The sequence below is a fragment of the Pleurodeles waltl genome, chromosome 10 (assembly GCF_031143425.1).
Source record: "Pleurodeles waltl isolate 20211129_DDA chromosome 10, aPleWal1.hap1.20221129, whole genome shotgun sequence".
Taxonomy (NCBI): Eukaryota; Metazoa; Chordata; class Amphibia; order Caudata; family Salamandridae; genus Pleurodeles; species Pleurodeles waltl.
The window spans coordinates 10,413,396-10,433,488 of NC_090449.1; the positions used below are offsets into that span (position 1 = coordinate 10,413,396).

General features: G+C 57.0%; 1 protein-coding gene across 6 annotated transcripts in view; it reads right to left on the reverse strand.

Annotated features, from left to right (window-relative positions):
- FGD1 (FYVE, RhoGEF and PH domain containing 1) overlaps nt 1-20,093 on the reverse strand; it is a 226,642-nt gene that overhangs the window by 78,961 nt on the left and 127,588 nt on the right. For 2 of the 6 annotated variants that reach the window (XM_069209351.1, XM_069209350.1), the window contains exon 1: nt 4,345-4,714. The exons of the other annotated variants lie outside the window; for them this stretch is intronic. In XM_069209351.1, the coding sequence (XP_069065452.1) occupies nt 4,345-4,699 (355 nt within the window). In that variant the 5' untranslated portion in view covers nt 4,700-4,714. Of the gene's footprint in view, nt 1-4,344; nt 4,715-20,093 lie in introns of those variants that run through there. 6 annotated transcript variants of the gene reach the window in all.

A 20,093-nucleotide genomic window follows, 5' to 3' on the forward strand; every position in this document is an offset into this window, starting at 1 on the left:
CAGCTGCCTGGCTCACAGGTGACTACAGCTCTCTGGGGACATTAGCCAGGCCCACAGATGACTACAGCCCTCTGGTGAAAGTGGCCAGGCCTGCAGGTGACTACAGCTATTCACTGACAGTGGCCATGACCACAGGTGACTACCACTCTCTGGCGATAGTGGCCAGGCCCACAGGCGACTATAGATCTCTGGTGACAGTGGCCAGGCCCACAAGTGATTACAGCTCTTTGGTGCTAGTGGCCAGGCCCACAGGTGCCTACAGATCTCTGGTACTAATGGCCAGGCCCAAAGATGACTACAGCTCTCTGGTACTAGTGGTGAGGGCCACAGGTGACTACAGCTCTCTGGTACTAGTGGCATGGTCCACAGGTGACTACAGCTCTCTGGTACCAGTGGCCAGGCCCACAGGTGACTACAGCTCTCTGGTACTAGTGGCCAAGCTGTACTAGTGGCCAGGCCCGCAGGAGACTATGGCTCTCTGTTGACAGTGGCCAGGCCCACAGGTAACTACAGCTTTCTGGTACTAGTGGCCAGGCCAACAGGTGACTAATCTCTGATGACAGTGGCCAGGCCCACAGATGACTATAGCCCTCAGGTGACAGTGGCCAGGCCCACAGGGGACTACAGCTCTCTAGTACTAGTGGCCAGGCCCACAGGTGGCTACGGCTCTCTGGTACTGGTGGCCAGGCCCAGAGGTGACTACAGCTCTCTGGTACTAGTGGCCAGGCCCAGAGGTGACTACAGCTCTCTGGTGCTAGTGGTCAGGTCCACATGTGGCTATGGCTCTCTGGTATCAGTGGCCAGGCCCACAGGTGACTACAGCTCTCTGGTACTAGTGGCCAGGCCCCCAGGTGACTACAGTCCTCTGGTACTGGTGGCCAAGCCCAGATGTGACTACAGTTTTCTGGTACCAGTGGCCAGGCCGAGAGGTGACTACAGCTCTCTGGTACTAGTGGCCAGGCCCACAAATGAGTACAGCTCTCTGGTACTAGTGGCCAGGCCCACAGGTGACTACAGCTCTCTGGTACTAGTGGTCAGGTCCACAGATGAGTACAGCTCTCAGGTGACAGTGGCCAGACCCACAGGTGACTACAGCTCTCTGGCTCTAGTGACCAGAACCAGCAGTGACTACAGCTCTCAGGTGCCAGTGGCCAGAACCACCAGTGACTACAGCTCTCAGGTGCTAGTGGCCAGAACCAGCAGTGACTACAGCTCTCTGCGGTCAGTGGCCTGAACTAGCAGTGACTACAGGTCTCCAGTGCCAGTCACAAGTGCCTGTAATAACGGATGGCTACTGCCCACTGCTGGACAGTGGCTTGGGCCTACCTGTGGCTGCGTCTCTCCAGTGCCTGTGGTTCAGAGCAGCGTAACTCGACTCGTATTCTCAGCAGTGATCCGGACCCACCTGTGTCTCCAGCTCTCCAGAGCCAGTGACCAGGCCCAGTGGTGGCTACAGCTCTCTGGTTACAGTGACCAGACCCACAGGTGACGACACACTCTGGTGACAGTGGCCAGGCCTAGTGGTAACTACAGCTCTTTAGTGACAGTGGCCAGGCCCACAGGTGACTACAGCTCTCAAGTGACAGTGGCCAAGCCCACATGTGACTACAGCTCAGGCCCACAGGTGACTACAGCTCTCCAGTGACAGTGGCCAGGCCCATAAGGACTACAACTCTCCACTGACAGTGGCCAGGCCCACAGGTGACTACAGCTCTCTGGTAATAGTGGCCAGGCCCACAGGTGACTATAGCTCTCTGGTACTAGTGGCCAGGCCCACAGGTGACTACAGTTCTCTGGTACTGGTGGCGGGGCCCACAGATGACTACAGCTCTTCACTAACAGTGGCCAAGTCCAGTGGTGACTACAGATCTCCGTGTGACAGTGGTCAGGCCCACAGGTGACTATAGCTCTCCACTGACAGTGGCCGTGCTAACAGGTGACTACAGCTCTGAAGTGACAGTGGCCAGGCCCACAGGTGACTACAGCTCTCTGGTGACAGCTGCCTGGCTCACAGGTGACTACAGCTCTCTGGGGACATTAGCCAGGCCCACAGATGACTACAGCCCTCTGGTGAAAGTGGCCAGGCCTGCAGGTGACTACAGCTATTCACTGACAGTGGCCATGACCACAGGTGACTACCACTCTCTGGCGATAGTGGCCAGGCCCACAGGCGACTATAGATCTCTGGTGACAGTGGCCAGGCCCACAAGTGATTACAGCTCTTTGGTGCTAGTGGCCAGGCCCACAGGTGCCTACAGATCTCTGGTACTAATGGCCAGGCCCAAAGATGACTACAGCTCTCTGGTACTAGTGGTGAGGGCCACAGGTGACTACAGCTCTCTGGTACTAGTGGCATGGTCCACAGGTGACTACAGCTCTCTGGTACCAGTGGCCAGGCCCACAGGTGACTACAGCTCTCTGGTACTAGTGGCCAAGCTGTACTAGTGGCCAGGCCCGCAGGAGACTATGGCTCTCTGTTGACGGTGGCCAGGCCCATAGGTAACTACAGCTTTCTGGTATTGGTGGCCAGGCCAACAGGTGACTAATCTCTGATGACAGTGGCCAGGCCCACAGATGACTATAGCCCTCAGGTGACAGTGGCCAGGCCCACAGGGGACTACAGCTCTCTAGTACTAGTGGCCAGGCCCACAGGTGGCTACGGCTCTCTGGTACTGGTGGCCAGGCCCAGAGGTGACTACAGCTCTCTGGTACTAGTGGCCAGGCCCAGAGGTGACTACAGCTCTCTGGTGCTAGTGGTCAGGTCCACATGTGGCTATGGCTCTCTGGTATCAGTGGCCAGGCCCACAGGTGACTACAGCTCTCTGGTACTAGTGGCCAGGCCCCCAGGTGACTACAGTCCTCTGGTACTGGTGGCCAAGCCCAGATGTGACTACAGTTTTCTGGTACCAGTGGCCAGGCCCAGAGGTGACTACAGCTCTCTGGTACTAGTGGCCAGGCCCACAAATGAGTACAGCTCTCTGGTACTAGTGGCCAGGCCCACAGGTGACTACAGCTCTCTGGTACTAGTGGTCAGGTCCACAGATGAGTACAGCTCTCAGGTGACAGTGGCCAGACCCACAGGTGACTACAGCTCTCTGGCTCTAGTGACCAGAACCAGCAGTGACTACAGCTCTCAGGTGCCAGTGGCCAGAACCACCAGTGACTACAGCTCTCAGGTGCTAGTGGCCAGAACCAGCAGTGACTACAGCTCTCTGCGGTCAGTGGCCTGAACTAGCAGTGACTACAGGTCTCCAGTGCCAGTAACAAGGGCCTGTAATAACGGATGGCTACTGCCCACTGCTGGACAGTGGCTTGGGCCTACCTGTGGCTGCGTCTCTCCAGTGCCTGTGGTTCAGAGCAGCGTAACTCGACTCGTATTCTCAGCAGTGATCCGGACCCACCTGTGTCTCCAGCTCTCCAGAGCCAGTGACCAGGCCCAGTGGTAACTCCAGCTCCCTACTGCCTGTGGACAGAGCCAGTGGGGTCTACAGCTCTCCAGTGCCTGTGGTCAGACCCAGTGGTGACTCCTGCTCTCCCGTGCCAGTGGGAAGACGCAGTGGTGACTCCAGCTCTCCAGTGCCTGTGGCCAGAGCCAACGGGGTCTACAGCTCTCCAGTGCCTGTAGTCAGGCCCAGTGGTGACTACAGCTCTCCAGTGCCTGTGGACAGAGCCAGTGGGTTCTACAGCTCTCCAGTGCCTGTGGCCAGAGCCAACGGGGACTACAGCTCTCCAGTGCCTGTGGTCAGACCCAGTGGTGACACCAGCTCTCTACTGCCTGTGGACAGAGCCAGTGGGGTCTGCAGCTCTCCAGTGCCTGTGGCCAGAGCCAACGGGGTCTACAGCTCTCCAGTGCCTGTGGTCAGACCCAGTGGTGACTCCAGCTCTCCAGTGCCTGTGGTCAGACACAGTGGTGACTACAGCTCTCCAGTGCCAGTGGAAAGACCCAGTGGTGTCTCCAGCTCTCCAGTGCCTCTGACCAGGCCCAGTGGTGACTCCAGCTCTCCAGTGCCTGTGACCAGACCCAGTGGTGACTCCAGCTCTCCAGTGCCAGTGGGAAGACGTAGTGGTGACTACAGCTCTCCAGTGCCAGTGGCCAGATCCAGTGGTGACTACAGATCTCCAGTACCAGACCAAGCGGTGCCTACAGCTCTCCAGTGCCAGACCGAGCGGTTCCTACAGCTCTCCAGTGCCAGACCGAGCGGTTCCTACAGCTCTCCAGTGCCAGACCGAGCGGTTCCTACAGCTCACAAGTGCCAGACCGAGCGGTGCCTACGGCTCTCCAGTGCCAGACCGAGCGGTGACTACAGCTCTCCAGTGCCAGACCGAGCGGTTCCTACAGCTCACCAGTGCCAGACCGAGCGGTGACTACAGCTCTCCAGTGCCGGTTCCCAGTGCCTGCCTCAGTGAAGAGGGAGCAGAAGGAGAGGGTGGGTGGGGAGGTGTCTTTCTTTGAAGAGGAGGTGAGAGCCCAGCCCTGTGAGGTGTCAGGGGGCGGAGTCTTACAAACAGCTGTCAGAGAGGGCGGGGCCCACACACCTGGAGGGCTGACTGTCTGCAGGTGAGGGAGAGGCGCAGGTGAGCCATGGGGAGGACAAAGGCCGGGCGGGCCCAGGGTGGCACCGGGCAACAGGCGGGTCCCCGGCCCCTCACCGGGACCTGTGGGCCAGGGGCTGCCCGTCCTGCACCCCCGGATCTTCATTCTCGTCTGCACCCCTTTATTGGGTTTACATAGGCCAGGGCCTGCCTTGCGCCCGCGATTCTTCCTTCTCGTTGCACCCCTTTATTGGGTTTATATAGGCCAGGGCCTGCCTTGTGCCCCTGGATCTTCATTCTCGTCTGCACCCCTTTATTGGGTTTACACAGGCCAGGACCTGCCTGCCTTGCGCCCCCGGATCTTCCTTCTCGTCTGCACCCCTTTATTGGGTTACATTTGGCAGGAGTTGCCCGTCCTGCACCCCCGGATCTCGGTGGTTGCCTGCACGCCCTTCATTGGGTTAGCGGTCTCCTATAGCGCTGTGTACGCAGTAGGCGCTAGCCTCTTCTGACTCTGAGACAGGTGAAGAGGTAACCCCAGGGTACCGTGTGCAGAACCAGCCCCCGGGGTCACAGAGACAACGTGTCTGAGCAGGAGACACCTCTACGGCTGGGCGTGTTGTGAGGTGGGCGGCAGGAGGGGTAAGGGAAGGGGAAAAAGTCTGAAACGGAAAAAGGGCAAAAAGTCGTGAAAAAAATGAGAAAGGAAGAAATCTAGATGCGCGGGGGGGGGGGGGGGGGGTGGAATTAAAAAGATGTGATGAGGAGAGGAGCAGAGAGGAAAAGTGGTGGGGGGCAGTGCACCTAAAAAAGGGGGGGGGGCGTCTAGTAAATAAGTAAATTCTAAAAAGAGGGGTTCAGTTTTTTCTTGACGCGGGGGGGTGTCTCCGTAGTCCCAGGTGAAGGCCCCCCCTTGAGCGGCTGCTTTGAAGTCCTTCATCTCTAGGTCTGGCCGAGGGGCAGCCTCAGGAGTGCAGCCAGTCTCATGTTTTCAGAAAAAATAACACACACACACACACACTAAAAAATCGTATATGAGGAGATCGGTCAGTCCACATCATCCACTACGTAAAACTTCTAGGCGCTATCCCCAGTGCCTGTTTTATTTAATAGAAATGCAGACAAGGGAGAGGTCAGACCGCTGCAAACAAGGAACAGTCCCAGGCCGCTGTAGACAAGGAACAGTCCAGACCGCTGCAGACAAGGGACAGTCCAGACCGCTGCAGACAAGGAACAGTCCAGACTGCTGCAGACAAGGAACAGATGCAGACCGCTGTAGACAAGGAACAGTCCAGACCGCTGCAGACAAGGGACAGACCCAGACTACTGCAGACAAGGGACAGATGCAGACCGCTGCAGACAAGGAACAGTCCAGACCGCTGCAGACAAGGGACAGACCCAGACTGCTGCAGACAAGGGACAGATACAGACCGCTGCAGACAAGGAACAGTCCAGACCGCTGCAGACAAGGGACAGTCCAGACCGCTGCAGACAAGGGACAGTCCAGACCGCTGCAGACAAGGGACAGTCCGGACCACTGCAGACAAGGGACAGTCCGGACCACTGCAGATAAGGGACAGTCCCGACTGCTGCAGACAGGGACAGACCCAGACCACTGCAGACAAGGGACAGTCCAGACCGCTGCAGACAAGGAACAGATGCAGACCGCTGCACACAAGGAACAGTCCAGACCGCTGCAGACAAGGGACAGACCCAGACTGCTGCAGACAAGGGACAGATGCAGACCGCTGCAGACAAGGAACAGTCCAGACAGCTCCAGACAAGGGACAGACCCAGACCGCTGCAGAGAAGTGACAGACCCAGACCGCTGCAGAGAAGAAACAGACCCAGACCGCTGCAGACAAGGGAAAGTCTAGACCGATGCAGACAAGGGACAGTCCAGACCGCTGCAGGCAAGGGACAGACCCAGACCACTGCAGACAAGGGACAGATCCAGACTGCTGCAGAGAAGAAACAGACCCAGACCGCTGCAGACAAGGGAAAGTCCAGACCGATGCAGACAAGGGACAGTCCAGACTGCTGCAGACAAGGGACAGATCCAGACCGCTGTAGACAAGGAACAGACCGAGACCGCTGCAGACAAGGGACAGTCAAGATGGCTGCAGACAGACAAGAGACAGTCCAGACCGTGGCAGACAAGGGACAGTCCAGACCGCTGCAGGCAAGGGACAGCTCCAGACTGTCTGCAGAAAAGGGACAGACCCAGAACGCTTCAGAGAAGGAGTAAACCCAGACACTGCAGACAAGGGACTGTCTCAGACTGCTGCAGACAAGGGACAGTCCAGACCGCTGCAGACAAGGGGCAGTCTCAGAATGCTGCAGACAAGGAACACTCCAGACCGCTGCAGAACAGTACAGACCACTACAGACAAGGGACAGACTCAGACCGCTGCAGACAAGGGACAGACCCAGACTGCTGCAGAACAGTACAGACCACTGCAGACAAAGGACAGACTCAGACCGCTGCAGACAAGGGACAGTCCAGACCACTGCAGACAAGGGACAGTCCAGACTGCTACAGACAAGGGACAGTCCAGACTGCTGCAGACAAGGGACAGACCCAGACCGCTGTAGACAAGGAACAGACCCAGACCGCTGCAGACAAGGGACTGTCTCAGACCGCTGCAGACAAGGGACAGTCCAGACCGCTGCAGATAAGGGACAGTCCAGACCGCTGTAGACAAGGGAGAGACCCAGACCGCTGTAGACAAGGAACAGACCCAGACCGCTGAAGACAAGGGACTGTCTCAGACTGCTGCAGATAAGGGACTGTCTCAGTCCGCTGCAGACAAGGGACAGTCCCAGACCGCTGAAGACAAGGGACAGTCCGGACCGCTACAGACAAGGGACAGTCTCAGACTGCTGCAGACAAAAAGGCAGACCCAGACCACTGCAAACAAGGGACAGTCCAGACCGCTGCAGACAAGGGACAGTCTCAGACCGCTGCAGACAACAAACAGTCCCAGATCGCTGCAGACAAGGACAGTCCCAGACTGCTGCAGACAAGGGTCAGTCCCAGGCGGCTGCGGGCAGACAAGAGACAGTCCCAGACTGCAGCAGACAAGGAACAGACCCAGACCGCTGCAGGCAAGGAACAGACCCAGACCTCTGCAGACAAGGAACAGACCGCAGCAGACAAGGGACAGACCCAGACCGCTGCAGGCAAGGAACAGACCCAGACCACTGCAGACAAGGAATAGACCCAGACCGCTGCAGACAAGGAACAGTCCAGACCGCTGCAGGCAAGGAACAGACCCAGACCGCTGCAGGCAAGGAACAGACCCAGACCGCTGCAGGCAAGGAACAGACCCAGACCACTGCAGGCAAGGAACAGACCCAGACCGCTGCAGGTAAGGAACAGACCCAGACCGCTGCAGGCAAGGAATAGACCCAGACCGCTGCAGACAAGGAGCCGTACTAGACTCCCTGCAGTTCACAGTCCATTGCTTTCCCCCTCCTTCGGCGGTCAACTCACAGAGCGAATATTTGTGCTGAAAAGCCATTTTAGGCTAGCTTCATTCTGGGGTTTGACTTCTAGCGAATGGGGGGGGGGGGGACAAGCTGTGCAGCTCCCTCCATTACCCCTCACCAGGAGGGGAACTTAAGTCCATTTAACACTGAATGTAAGAATTACTTTTCAAGTTCCAGCAGGTAGGGCCTCTCTCAAGACTAGTGCCTAGAATCTTTTCAAGCATGTGTGCGCTACATAGGTGGAAGATGGAAGTGGGCGGGATCTGAGGCGCATGACATGCTCATACTTTTTTAATTTATGAAAACCGCTCTCCTACTTTTTGTTAAAAGAGGAGCACCCAGTTTATTAATAGTTTCAACGCCTCCGCTGAAGTGCCATTCAGGGAGTCTCCTGTGTTGTGGAACCACAGCCAGGCAGACAGCTAAACAAGCCTTCCTGTCAGGGGGGCTGCTGTCCTGAAAAGAAATAAAAGCTAGGATGTGTAAAGTGCAGCAAATCACCCACAAGGGTCTCAAGGCGCTGAATTGTATGCACAGGAGATTGAGTGATTTGCTCAGGATCACAGGTTGTTGGGACAATGCTGAGACCCAAACCCGGTGCCCCCAGCTCCCCAGCTTGGAAGTTGGCAGCTCCGGCCCTTACACCACATCCTCTACCTCAAAGAAATGCCAATGTGCCCTCTGAGTTAACCTGCAGATGTACAGGATGCTTGGGGTGGGTACTGACTTTCATTGACCTAATCACTCCAGGCTTTGTGATGACAGAGATTTAGGGGGTCATTACGACCTCGGCGGTCTTTTCGCAAGACCGCCGAGGTACCGCCGTGCTGAAGACCGCCAGTGGTGGCGGTATTCCGTGCCGCGCATTATGACTGCTGGCAGCCCGGCGTCCTTTTTCGTACGGAAAGCCGCTAGCAGCCATACTGGCGGACGGCGGGAAAGTGGAGGTTGCTTAACCTCCACCGCCACGTCAACAGAACTCCGCCCACTGACTCACGTCCCATGATTCGGTGTGGCGGTGTTCTGGTGACGGGTGTTCTGGTGGTGGAGCTGCCCCCATAGATCCCGTCCCCTCCCGGAGGATCAACGGACAAGCTAAGTTGATCGTCCGTTAGGGAAGGGGGTGGAGGGGTGTTGTGTGTTGTGTGCGTGCATGGGGGTGTGCGTGTGAGAGTGTAGAGGGGTAAGTGAGTGAGTGTATGCGTGCAGGGGGGTGTTGTGTGTATGGGAAATGTGTGCGGGTCGGACGGTGTGCATGTCTGTTTGTATGTATGCAGGTATGTGTTGTCAGGGTGTATGTGTGCGTGTAGGGGTGTGTATATGTGCATGTTGGGGGTGTGTGCGTGTAGGGGTGTGTATATGTGCATGTTGGGGGTGTGTGCGTGTAGGGGTGTGTATATGTGCATGTTGGGGGTGTGTGCGTGTAGGGGTGTCTATATGTGCATGTTGGGGGTGTGTGCGTGTAGGGGTGTGTATATGTGCATGTTGGGGGTGTGTGCATGTAGGGGTGTGTATATGTGCATGTTGGGGGTGTGTGCATGTAGGGGTGTGTATATGTGCATGTTCGGGGTCGTGGTGGGGAGGAGGGTTGTGCCACCTTTGGGGGGTAGCAGGGGGGTGGGGGGGTAGCGGTGGGTGGGGGAGACCCCTATCAGTGCCAGGGAAGGAATTCCCTGGCACTGATAGTGCCTACCGCCATGGATCTCATGGCGGTTCCCAACCACCTGAGATCCATGGCGGTATGCAGGGTCCTGATACCGTCGGCGGTCTAGTGACGACCACCAGGCTGGAGACCGCAATCTCCAGCCCAGCGGTCTTCGCCAGGGTTGTAATGAGGGCCTTATTCTTTTCCAGTGTTAGTGCAAAGAGTGAACAACTGTGCTGTGAATTACTTGATTTTAATTGTAAAAGTGGTGAAGGGACAGTTATGTAAAAGAAACTGCAGGAAGCACCATTTTATCTTTTTTGGGCATTTTCTAGCACCCATCTTATACTGTGGTTAATGCAATTTTAAAATAGTGGCTTGCATATTCACAGCGCTTTCTGTCACAGGGTGCCACCTCATAGCACTAAAATTACACAAGTGACTATTCTCCTCTGCAACAAACAAGATTTAATTCCGTGGCTCTCTGGTTACACACAGACCCCTGCAGGCATTAATGGAGGTTTCATAATGTACCCTGGTGCATTTCCCACTAAGTAACAACTTATTCAAAATGTATTTTTCATTTAACCTACACTTTATTTTATATGCAACTACCTGACGCTCAAAGACCAAAAAACTGTACAAGATATTATATTTTCAGCCACACCTTTGACCCCGCCCACACACTCAATGACCCCCACCCCCAATGCATCAAGCATCCACGTTCCCAAACTATTATGAATGCCCTTTGGCTGCTGGTGCCATCCAGATGCCCTTATCTTGGGTGATAAGACAGGAGCCAGCTGCAGTCTCTCTGCAGGGGTAAAACTGCAGGTTGGTGCAAAGGGCAGAGTGGGAAAGTGGTAATCATGGCCCCGGTACTCCCAGGAGGAGGAGCCTTCAACCTTGTTCAGGTTACTATGCAGCAAGGCTTGTTTAAGTAACGAGCAGTCACTGCGGACACAGACACATTGTAACCAGCCAACAGTCACAGTGTTACCGGCAGTTAACAGTCACAATGTAACCAGCAGCGAGCAGTCACAATGTAACCAGCAACGAGCAGTCACAATGTAACCAGCAGCGAACACTCACAATGTAACCAGAAGTGCGCAGTCACAATGTAACCAGCAGTGAACAGTCGCAACGTAACCAGCGGTGAACAGGCACAATGTAACCAGCAGTGAACAGGCACAATGTAACCAGCGGTGCACAGTCACAGTGTAACCAGCAGTGACCACTCACAATGTAACCAGCCGCAAACAGGCACAATGTAACCAGCTGTGAACAGTCACAATGTAACCAGCAGCGAACAGGCACAATGTAACCAGCCGCAAACAGGCACATTGTAACCAGCAGCGAACAGCCACAAGGTAACCAACTGCGAACAGTCACAATGTAATCAGCTGCGGACAGTCACAATGTAACCAGCCGCAAACAGGCACAATGTAACCAGCAATGAACAGTCGCAATGTAACCAGCAGTGAACAGGCACAATGTAACCAGCAGTGAACACTCACAATGTAACCAGCAGTGAACAGTCACAATGTAACCAGCAATGAACAGTCGCAATGTAACCAGCAGAGAACAGTCACAATGTAACGAGCAGTGAATACTCACAATGTAATCAGCAGTGAACAGGCACAATGTAACCAGCAGTGAACACTCACAATGTAACCAGCAGTGAACAATCACAATGTAACCAGCAATGAACAGTCGCAATGTAACCAGCAGAGAACAGTCACAATGTAACGAGCAGTGAATACTCACAATGTAATCAGCAGTGAACAGTCACAATGTAACCAGAAGTGAACAGTCACAATGTAACGAGCAGTGAATACTCACAATGTAATCAGCAGTGAACAGTCACAATGTAACCAGCAGTGAACAATCACAATGTAACCAGCAATGAACAGTCGCAATGTAACCAGCAGAGAACAGTCACAATGTAACGAGCAGTGAATACTCACAATGTAATCAGCAGTGAACAGTCACAATGCTACCAGCAGCTAAGAGTTGTACAGTAACCAGCAGTACACAGTCACAATGCTACCAGCAGTGGACAATTGAACAGTAACCAACACTGAACAGTCACAATATAACGAGCAGTGAACAATAGCAATGTAATCAGCAAGGAACAGTTACATTGTAACCAGAAGTGAACAATCACAAGGAAACCAGCAGTACACAGTCACAATGTAACCAGCAGCAAACAGGCACAATGTAACCAGCGGCGAACAGTCACAATGTAACCAGCAGCGAACAGGCACAATGTAACCAGCTGCGAACAGTCACAATGTAACCAGCAATGAACAGTCGCAATGTAACCAGCAGTGAACACTCACAATGTAACCAGCAGTGAACAATCACAATGTAACCAGCAATGAACAGTCGCAATGTAACCAGCAGTGAACAGGCACAATGTAACCAGCAGAGAACAGTCACAATGTAACCAGCAGTGAATACTCACAATGTAATCAGCAGTGAACAGTCACAATGTAACCAGCCGCAAACAGGCACAATGTAACCAGCAGCGAACAGGCACAAGGTAACCAGCAGAGAACAGTCACAATGTAACCAGCAGTGAATACTCACAATGTAATCAGCAGTGAACAGTCACAATGTAACCAGCTGCAAACAGGCACAATGTAACCAGCAGCGAACAGGCACAAGGTAACCAACTGCGAACAGTCACAATGTAATCAGCTGCGGACAGTCACAATGTAACCAGCCGCAAACAGGCACAATGTAACCAGCAGTGAACAGGCACAATGTAACCAGCAGTGAACACTCACAATGTAACCAGCAGTGAACAATCACAATGTAACCAGCAATGAACAGTCGCAATGTAACCAGCAGAGAACAGTCACAATGTAACCAGCAGTGAACAATCACAATGTAACCAGCAATGAACAGTCGCAATGTAACCAGCAGAGAACAGTCACAATGTAACGAGCAGTGAATACTCCCAATGTAATCAGCAGTGAACAGTCACAATGTAACCAGCTGCAAACACTCACAGCATGTGGAGTCACACTGTAACCAGCAGGAGTCACACTGTAACCAACAGGCGGAGTCACACTGTAACCAGCAGGCGGAGTCACACTGTAACCAGCAGGCAGAGTCACACTGTAACCAGCAGGCAGAGTCACACTGTAACCAACAGGCGGAGTCACACTGTAACCGGCAGGCGGAGTCACAGTGTAACCAACAGGCGGAGTCACAATGTAACCAGCAGGCGGAGTCACACTGTAACCAGCAGGTGGAGTCACACTGTAACCAGCAGGCGGAGTCACAATGTAACCAACAGGCAGAGTTAAAATGTAACCAGCAGGTGCAATCACACTGTAACCAACAGGCAGAGTCAAAATGTAACCAACAGGTGGAGTCACACTGTAACCGGCAGGTGGAGTCTCAATGTAACCAGCAGGTGGAGTCACACTGTAACCAACAGGCGGAGTCACAATGTAACCAGCAGGCAGAGTCACACTGTAACCAGCAGGCGGAGTCACACTGTAACCAGCAGGCGGAGTCACACTGTAACCAGCAGGCGGAGTCACACTGTAACCGGCAGGCGGAGTCACACTGTAACCAGCAGGAATCACACTGTAACCAACAGGCGGAGTCACACTGTAACCAGCAGGCGGAGTCACACTGTATCCGGCAGGCAGAGTCACACTATAACCAGCAGGAGTCACACTGTAACCAACAGGCGGAGTCACACTGTAACAAGCAGGCGGAGTCACACTGTAACCAGCAGGAGGAGTCACACCGTAACCAGCAGGAGTCACACTGTAACCAGCAGGTGGAGTCACACTGTAACCAGCCGGCGGAGTCACACTGTAACCAGCAGGAGTCACACTGTAACCAACAGGCGGAGTCCCACTGTAACCAGCAGGCGGAGTCCCACTGTAACCAGCAGGCGGAGTCCCACTGTAACCAGCAGGAGGAGTCACACTGTAACCAGCAGGAGTCACACTGTAACCAGCAGGCGGAGTCACACTGTAACCAACAGGCGGAGTCACACTGTAACCAGCAGGCGGAGTCACACTGTAACCAGCCGGCGGAGTCACACTGTGACCAGCAGGGGGAATCACACTGTAACCAGCAGGGGGAGTCACACTGTAACCAGCAGGCAGAGTTACACTGTAACCAGCAGGAGTCACACTGTAACCAGCAGGTGGAGCCACACTGTAACCAGCCGGAGGAGTCACACTGTAACCAGCAGGGGGAGTCACACTATAACCAGCAGGCGGAGTCACACTGTAACCAACAGGCGGAGTCACAATGTAACCAGGAGACGGAGTCACACTGTAACCAGCAGGAGGAGTCACACTGTAACCAGCAGGAGTCACACCACACTGTAACCAACAGGCGGAGTCACACTGTAACCATCAGGAGGAGTCACACTGTAACCAGCAGGAGTCACACTGTAACCAGCAGGTGGAGTCACACTGTAACCAGCAGGAGGAGTCACACTGTAACCAGCAGGAGTCACACTGTAACCAGCAGGCGGAGTCACACTATAACCAGCAGGCGGAGTCACACTGTAACCAGCAGGCGGAGTCACAGTGTAACCGGCAGGAAGAGTCACAATGTAACCAACAGGTGGAGTCACAATGTAACCAACAGGCGGAGTCACACTGTAACCAGCAGGTGGAGTCACACTGTAACCAGCAGGCGGAGTCACACTGTAAGCAACAGGCGGAGTCACACTGTAACCAGCAGGAGTCACACCACACTGTAACCAACAGGCGGAGTCACACTGTAACCAGCAGGCGGAGTCACACTGTAACCAGCATGTGGAGTCACACTGTAACCAGCAGGAGTCACACTGTAACCAACAGGCGGAGTCACACTGTAACCAGCAGGTGGAGTCACACTGTAACCAGCAGGCGGAGTCACACTGTAACCAGCGGGCGGAGTCACACTGTAACCAGCAGGCGGAGTCACACTGTAACCAGCAGGAGTCACACTGTAACCAACAGGCGGAGTCACACTGTAACCAGCAGGTGGAGTCACACTGTAACCAGCAGGCGGAGTCACACTGTAACCAGCAGGCGGAGTCACACTGTAACCGGCAGGCGGAGTCACACTGTAACCAGCAAGCGGAGTCACACTGTAACCAACAGGCGGAGTCACACTGTAACCGGCAGGCGGAGTCACACTGTAACCGGCAGGCGGAGTCACAGTGTACCAAGCAGGCGGAGTCACATTTTAACCAGCAGGCGGAGTCACACTGTAACCAGCAGGCGGAGTCACAATGTAACCAACAGGCAGAGTCACACTGTAACCAACAGGCGGAGTCACAATGTAACCAGCAGGCAGAGTCACACTGTAACCAGCAGGTGGAGTCACACTGTAACCAGCAGGAGGAGTCACAATGTAACCAACAGGCGGAGTCACAATGTAACCAACAGGCGGAGTTAAAATGTAACCAGCAGGTGGAATCACACTGTAACCAACAGGCGGAGTCACAATGTAACCAACAGGTGGAGTCACACTGTAACCGGCAGGTGGAGTCTCAATGTAACTAGCAGGTGGAGTCACACTGTAACCAACAGACGGAGTCACAATGTAACCAGCAGGCAGAGTCACACTGTAACAAGCAGGCGGAGTCACACTGTAACCAGCAGGAGGAGTCACACTGTAACCGGCAGGCGGAGTCACAGTGTACCCGGCAGGAGGAGTCACACTGTAACCAGCAGGTGGAGTCACACTGTAACCGGCAGGCGGAGTCACACTGTAACCGGCAGGCGGAGTCACACTGTAACCAACAGGCGGAGTCACACTGTAACCGGCAGGCGGAGTCACACTGTAACCAACAGGCGGAGTCACACTGTAACCAGCAGGCGAAGTCACACTGTAACCGGCAGGCGGAGTCACACTATAACCAGCAGGAGTCACACTGTAACCAACAGGCGGAGTCACACTGTAACCAGCAGGCGGAGTCACACTGTAACCGGCAGGCGGAGTCACTCTGTAACCAACAGGCGGAGTCACACTGTAACCAGCAGGCGAAGTCACACTGTAACCAGCCGGCGGAGTCACACTGTAACCAGCAGGAGTCACACTGTAACCAACAGGCGGAGTCACACTGTAACCAGCAGGCGGAGTCACACTGTAACCAGCAGGAGGAGTCACACTGTAACCAGCAGGAGTCACACCACACTGTAACCAGCAGGTGGAGTCACACTGTAACCAGCAGGAGTCACACTGTAACCAGCAGGCGGAGTCACACTGTAACCAACAGGCGGAGTCACACTGTAACCAGCAGGAGGAGTCACACTGTAACAAGCAGGGGTCACACTGTAACCAGCAGGCAGACTCACACTGTAACCAGCCGGCGGAGTCACACTGTGACCAGCAGGGGGAATCACAGTGTAACCAGCAGGGGGAGTCACACTGACCAGCAGGAGTCACACTGTAACCAGCAGGTGGAGTCACACTGTAACCAGCCGGCGGAGTCACACTGTAACCAGCAGGCGGAGTCACACTGTTATTGGGCATCTTATTACCTTAGCAATAAAAAAAGGTCCTAGGAATGAGTTCTCCAGTCATCGCAAAACCGAAGAACTTTCAATGTAGGAACTGTTGTGTCACAGTTTCACTCCTGTGGGTAGCCGTCTCCTCGTTTCCCCACAATTCTTCGTCATCATTACAGTTTCTCCCCCATCCTACACATGCCACTCACTGTACCGAAGTTGTACGCATCTCTTCCTCAGGTATGTTTTAGATCATTTTACTGTTAGATTAATTTACAACAATGTACTTTTATTTCAAAGATTTCTACGCAATTACTTTGCTGTGTCCTCTCAGCAGTCAGAATATGAGGAGTTTCAGGGAAATGTTAAGTCTCAGCTATAGAGAGCCTTAGCTGTTTGTGGCCAGACATAAAGTTTGCAATACAGAACACAGATAGAATGTTTTTTACGTCAGCCCCTTGCTTCTGATTGGGTGGCTTTTTTGTCTATCTTACTTACCTTCTCCTGATTGGATGGCTTTGCTGTCTATCTTACTTTCCTCCTTTTGATTGGATGGCTTTGCTGTCTATCTTACTTTCCTCCTCTTGATTGTATGGCTTTCCTCCCTGTTCTTGTGTTTGTCCCACCCAGTAGCGTTTTGGGGCCTGATTTGGAGTTTGGCTGATGGGTGACTCGTCACAAACCTGATGGATATTCTGTTCGCTGTATTACGATTCCCGTAGGATATAATGGGATCGTAATATGGCTGATGGGATATCCGTCACGTTTGTGATGCAGTAACCCCTGCAGACAAACTAAATCAGGCCCTGGGTCTTGTAGAGTTCTGATTGGACGAGTTCTTGTATCCTTCCACCGCATACTTGCAGGGACTCTTATTTAGTATTCAGGACCTTGAGGGAGTACATGCGTTACTTTACTCTCTCCTGCTTTTTTCCTTTATCTCCTCGTGTGCTCGCCCGCCTCCAGCACTCCACAAAAATCACAACAGGTCAAATCACTTGCGCGCTCGAGCTAAACAGGCCGCCCTGCCTCAGGACGCATGCGCACACATGCATATGTCCCAACACACGTGTCCGTGTGCACTGGCAGGCATCATGCAATGGGTTTTTTGTACAGAAATACGCTGATGACTGCTCGCCATGCAGCCTGTGCGGCCGCGTCGGATGTGATTGACAAAAAGCATTGACAAAGGTAACAGCTCTGCATTTAGGGCCAGCAGCCTGTTGGCGTTGCCAATGCTTGTTCCTTTTACTTCCCAACCTCATGGCAGTCACCCTGAGCTTCTGAAACTGGGGTGTGCGGGGGCTTCCTTCCTGGATATCTGCTGCTGGGCTTCTTCCTCCCTCCTGCGGATCCAGACACCGGGCACAGGCCCAGGGCCACCTGGGAGAGGGGCGGCTGGAGGGCCCAAGCCCAGGGCCACCTGGGAGAGGGGCGGCTGGAGGGCTCAAGCCCAGGGCCACCTGGGAGAGGGGCGGCTGGAGGGCCCAGGCCCAGGGCCACCTGGGAGAGGGGCGGCTGGAGGGCCCAGGCCCAGGGCCACCTGGGAGAGGGGCGGCTGGAGGGCCCAAGCCCAGGGCCACCTGGGAGAGGGGCGGCTGGAGGGCCCAGGCCCAGGGCCACCTGGGAGAGGGGCGGCTGGAGGGCCCAAGCCCAGGGCCACCTGGGAGAGGGGCGGCTGGAGGGCTCAAGCCCAGGGCCACCTGGGAGAGGGGCGGCTGGAGGGCCCAGGCCCAGGGCCACCTGGGAGAGGGGCGGCTGGAGGGCCCAAGCCCAGGGCCACCTGGGAGAGGGGCGGCTGGAGGGCTCAAGCCCAGGGCCACCTGGGAGAGGGGCGGCTGGAGGGCTCAAGCCCAGGGCCACCTGGGAGAGGGGCGGCTGGAGGGCCCAAGCCCAGGGCCACCTGGGAGAGGGGCGGCTGGAGGGCCCAAGCCCAGGGCCACCTGGGAGAGGGGCGGCTGGAGGGCCCAAGCCCAGGGCCACCTGGGAGAGGGGCGGCTGGAGGGCCCAGGCCCAGGGCCACCTGGGAGAGGGGCGGCTGGAGGGCCCAAGCCCAGGGCCACCTGGGAGAGGGGCGGCTGGAGGGCCCAAGCCCAGGGCCACCTGGGAGAGGGGCGGCTGGAGGGCCCAAGCCCAGGGCCACCTGGGAGAGGGGCGGCTGGAGGGCCCAAGCCCAGGGCCACCTGGGAGAGGGGCGGCTGGAGGGCCCAAGCCCAGGGCCACCTGGGAGAGGGGCGGCTGGAGGGCCCAGGCCCAGGGCCACCTGGGAGAGGGGCGGCTGGAGGGCCCAAGCCCAGGGCCACCTGGGAGAGGGGCGGCTGGAGGGCTCAAGCCCAGGGCCACCTGGGAGAGGGGCGGCTGGAGGGCTCAAGCCCAGGGCCACCTGGGAGAGGGGCGGCTGGAGGGCCCAAGCCCAGGGCCACCTGGGAGAGGGGCGGCTGGAGGGCCCAAGCCCAGGGCCACCTGGGAGAGGGGCGGCTGGAGGGCCCAAGCCCAGGGCCACCTGGGAGAGGGGCGGCTGGAGGGCCCAAGCCCAGGGCCACCTGGGAGAGGGGCGGCTGGAGGGCTCAAGCCCAGGGCCACCTGGGAGAGGGGCGGCTGGAGGGCCCAGGCCCAGGGCCACCTGGGAGAGGGGCGGCTGGAGGGCCCAGGCCCAGGGCCACCTGGGAGAGGGGCGGCTGGAGGGCCCAAGCCCAGGGCCACCTGGGAGAGGGGCGGCTGGAGGGCCCAAGCCCAGGGCCACCTGGGAGAGGGGCGGCTGGAGGGCCCAAGCCCAGGGCCACCTGGGAGAGGGGCGGCTGGAGGGCCCAAGCCCAGGGCCACCTGGGAGAGGGGCGGCTGGAGGGCCCAAGCCCAGGGCCACCTGGGAGAGAGGCGGCTGGAGGGCCCAGGCCCAGGGCCACCTGGGAGAGGGGCGGCTGGAGGGCCCAGGCCCAGGGCCACCTGGGAGAGGGGCGGCTGGAGGGCCCAAGCCCAGGGCCACCTGGGAGAGGGGCGGCTGGAGGGCTCAAGCCCAGGGCCACCTGGGAGAGAGGCGGCTGGAGGGCCCAGGCCCAGGGCCACCTGGGAGAGGGGCGGCTGGAGGGCCCAGGCCCAGGGCCACCTGGGAGAGGGGCGGCTGGAGGGCCCAAGCCCAGGGCCACCTGGGAGAGGGGCGGCTGGAGGGCCCAGGCCCAGGGCCACCTGGGAGAGGGGCGGCTGGAGGGCCCAAGCCCAGGGCCACCTGGGAGAGGGGCGGCTGGAGGGCCCAAGCCCAGGGCCACCTGGGAGAGGGGCGGCTGGAGGGCCCAAGCCCAGGGCCACCTGGGAGAGGGGCGGCTGGAGGGCCCAAGCCCAGGGCCACCTGGGAGAGGGGCGGCTGGAGGGCCCAGGCCCAGGGCCACCTGGGAGAGGGGCGGCTGGAGGGCCCAAGCCCAGGGCCACCTGGGAGAGGGGCGGCTGGAGGGCCCAGGCCCAGGGCCACCTGGGAGAGGGGCGGCTGGAGGGCCCAGGCCCAGGGCCACCTGGGAGAGAGGCGGCTGGAGGGCCCAGGCCCAGGGCCACCTGGGAGAGGGGCGGCTGGAGGGCCCAGGCCCAGGGCCACCTGGGAGAGGGGCGGCTGGAGGGCCCAGGCCCAGGGCCACCTGGGAGAGGGGCGGCTGGAGGGCCCAGGCCCAGGGCCACCTGGGAGAGGGGCGGCTGGAGGGCCCAAGCCCAGGGCCACCTGGGAGAGGGGCGGCTGGAGGGCCCAAGCCCAGGGCCACCTGGGAGAGGGGCGGCTGGAGGGCCCAGGCCCAGGGCCACCTGGGAGAGGGGCGGCTGGAGGGCCCAAGCCCAGGGCCACCTGGAAGAGGGGCGGCCGGTGGGGCACAGGCTAGGACCACCTGGAAGAGGGGAAGCTGGGGTGGGGGGCACAAGCCCAGGGAAACCTGGAAGAGGGGCGCGGGGGGGGGTGGTGGGGG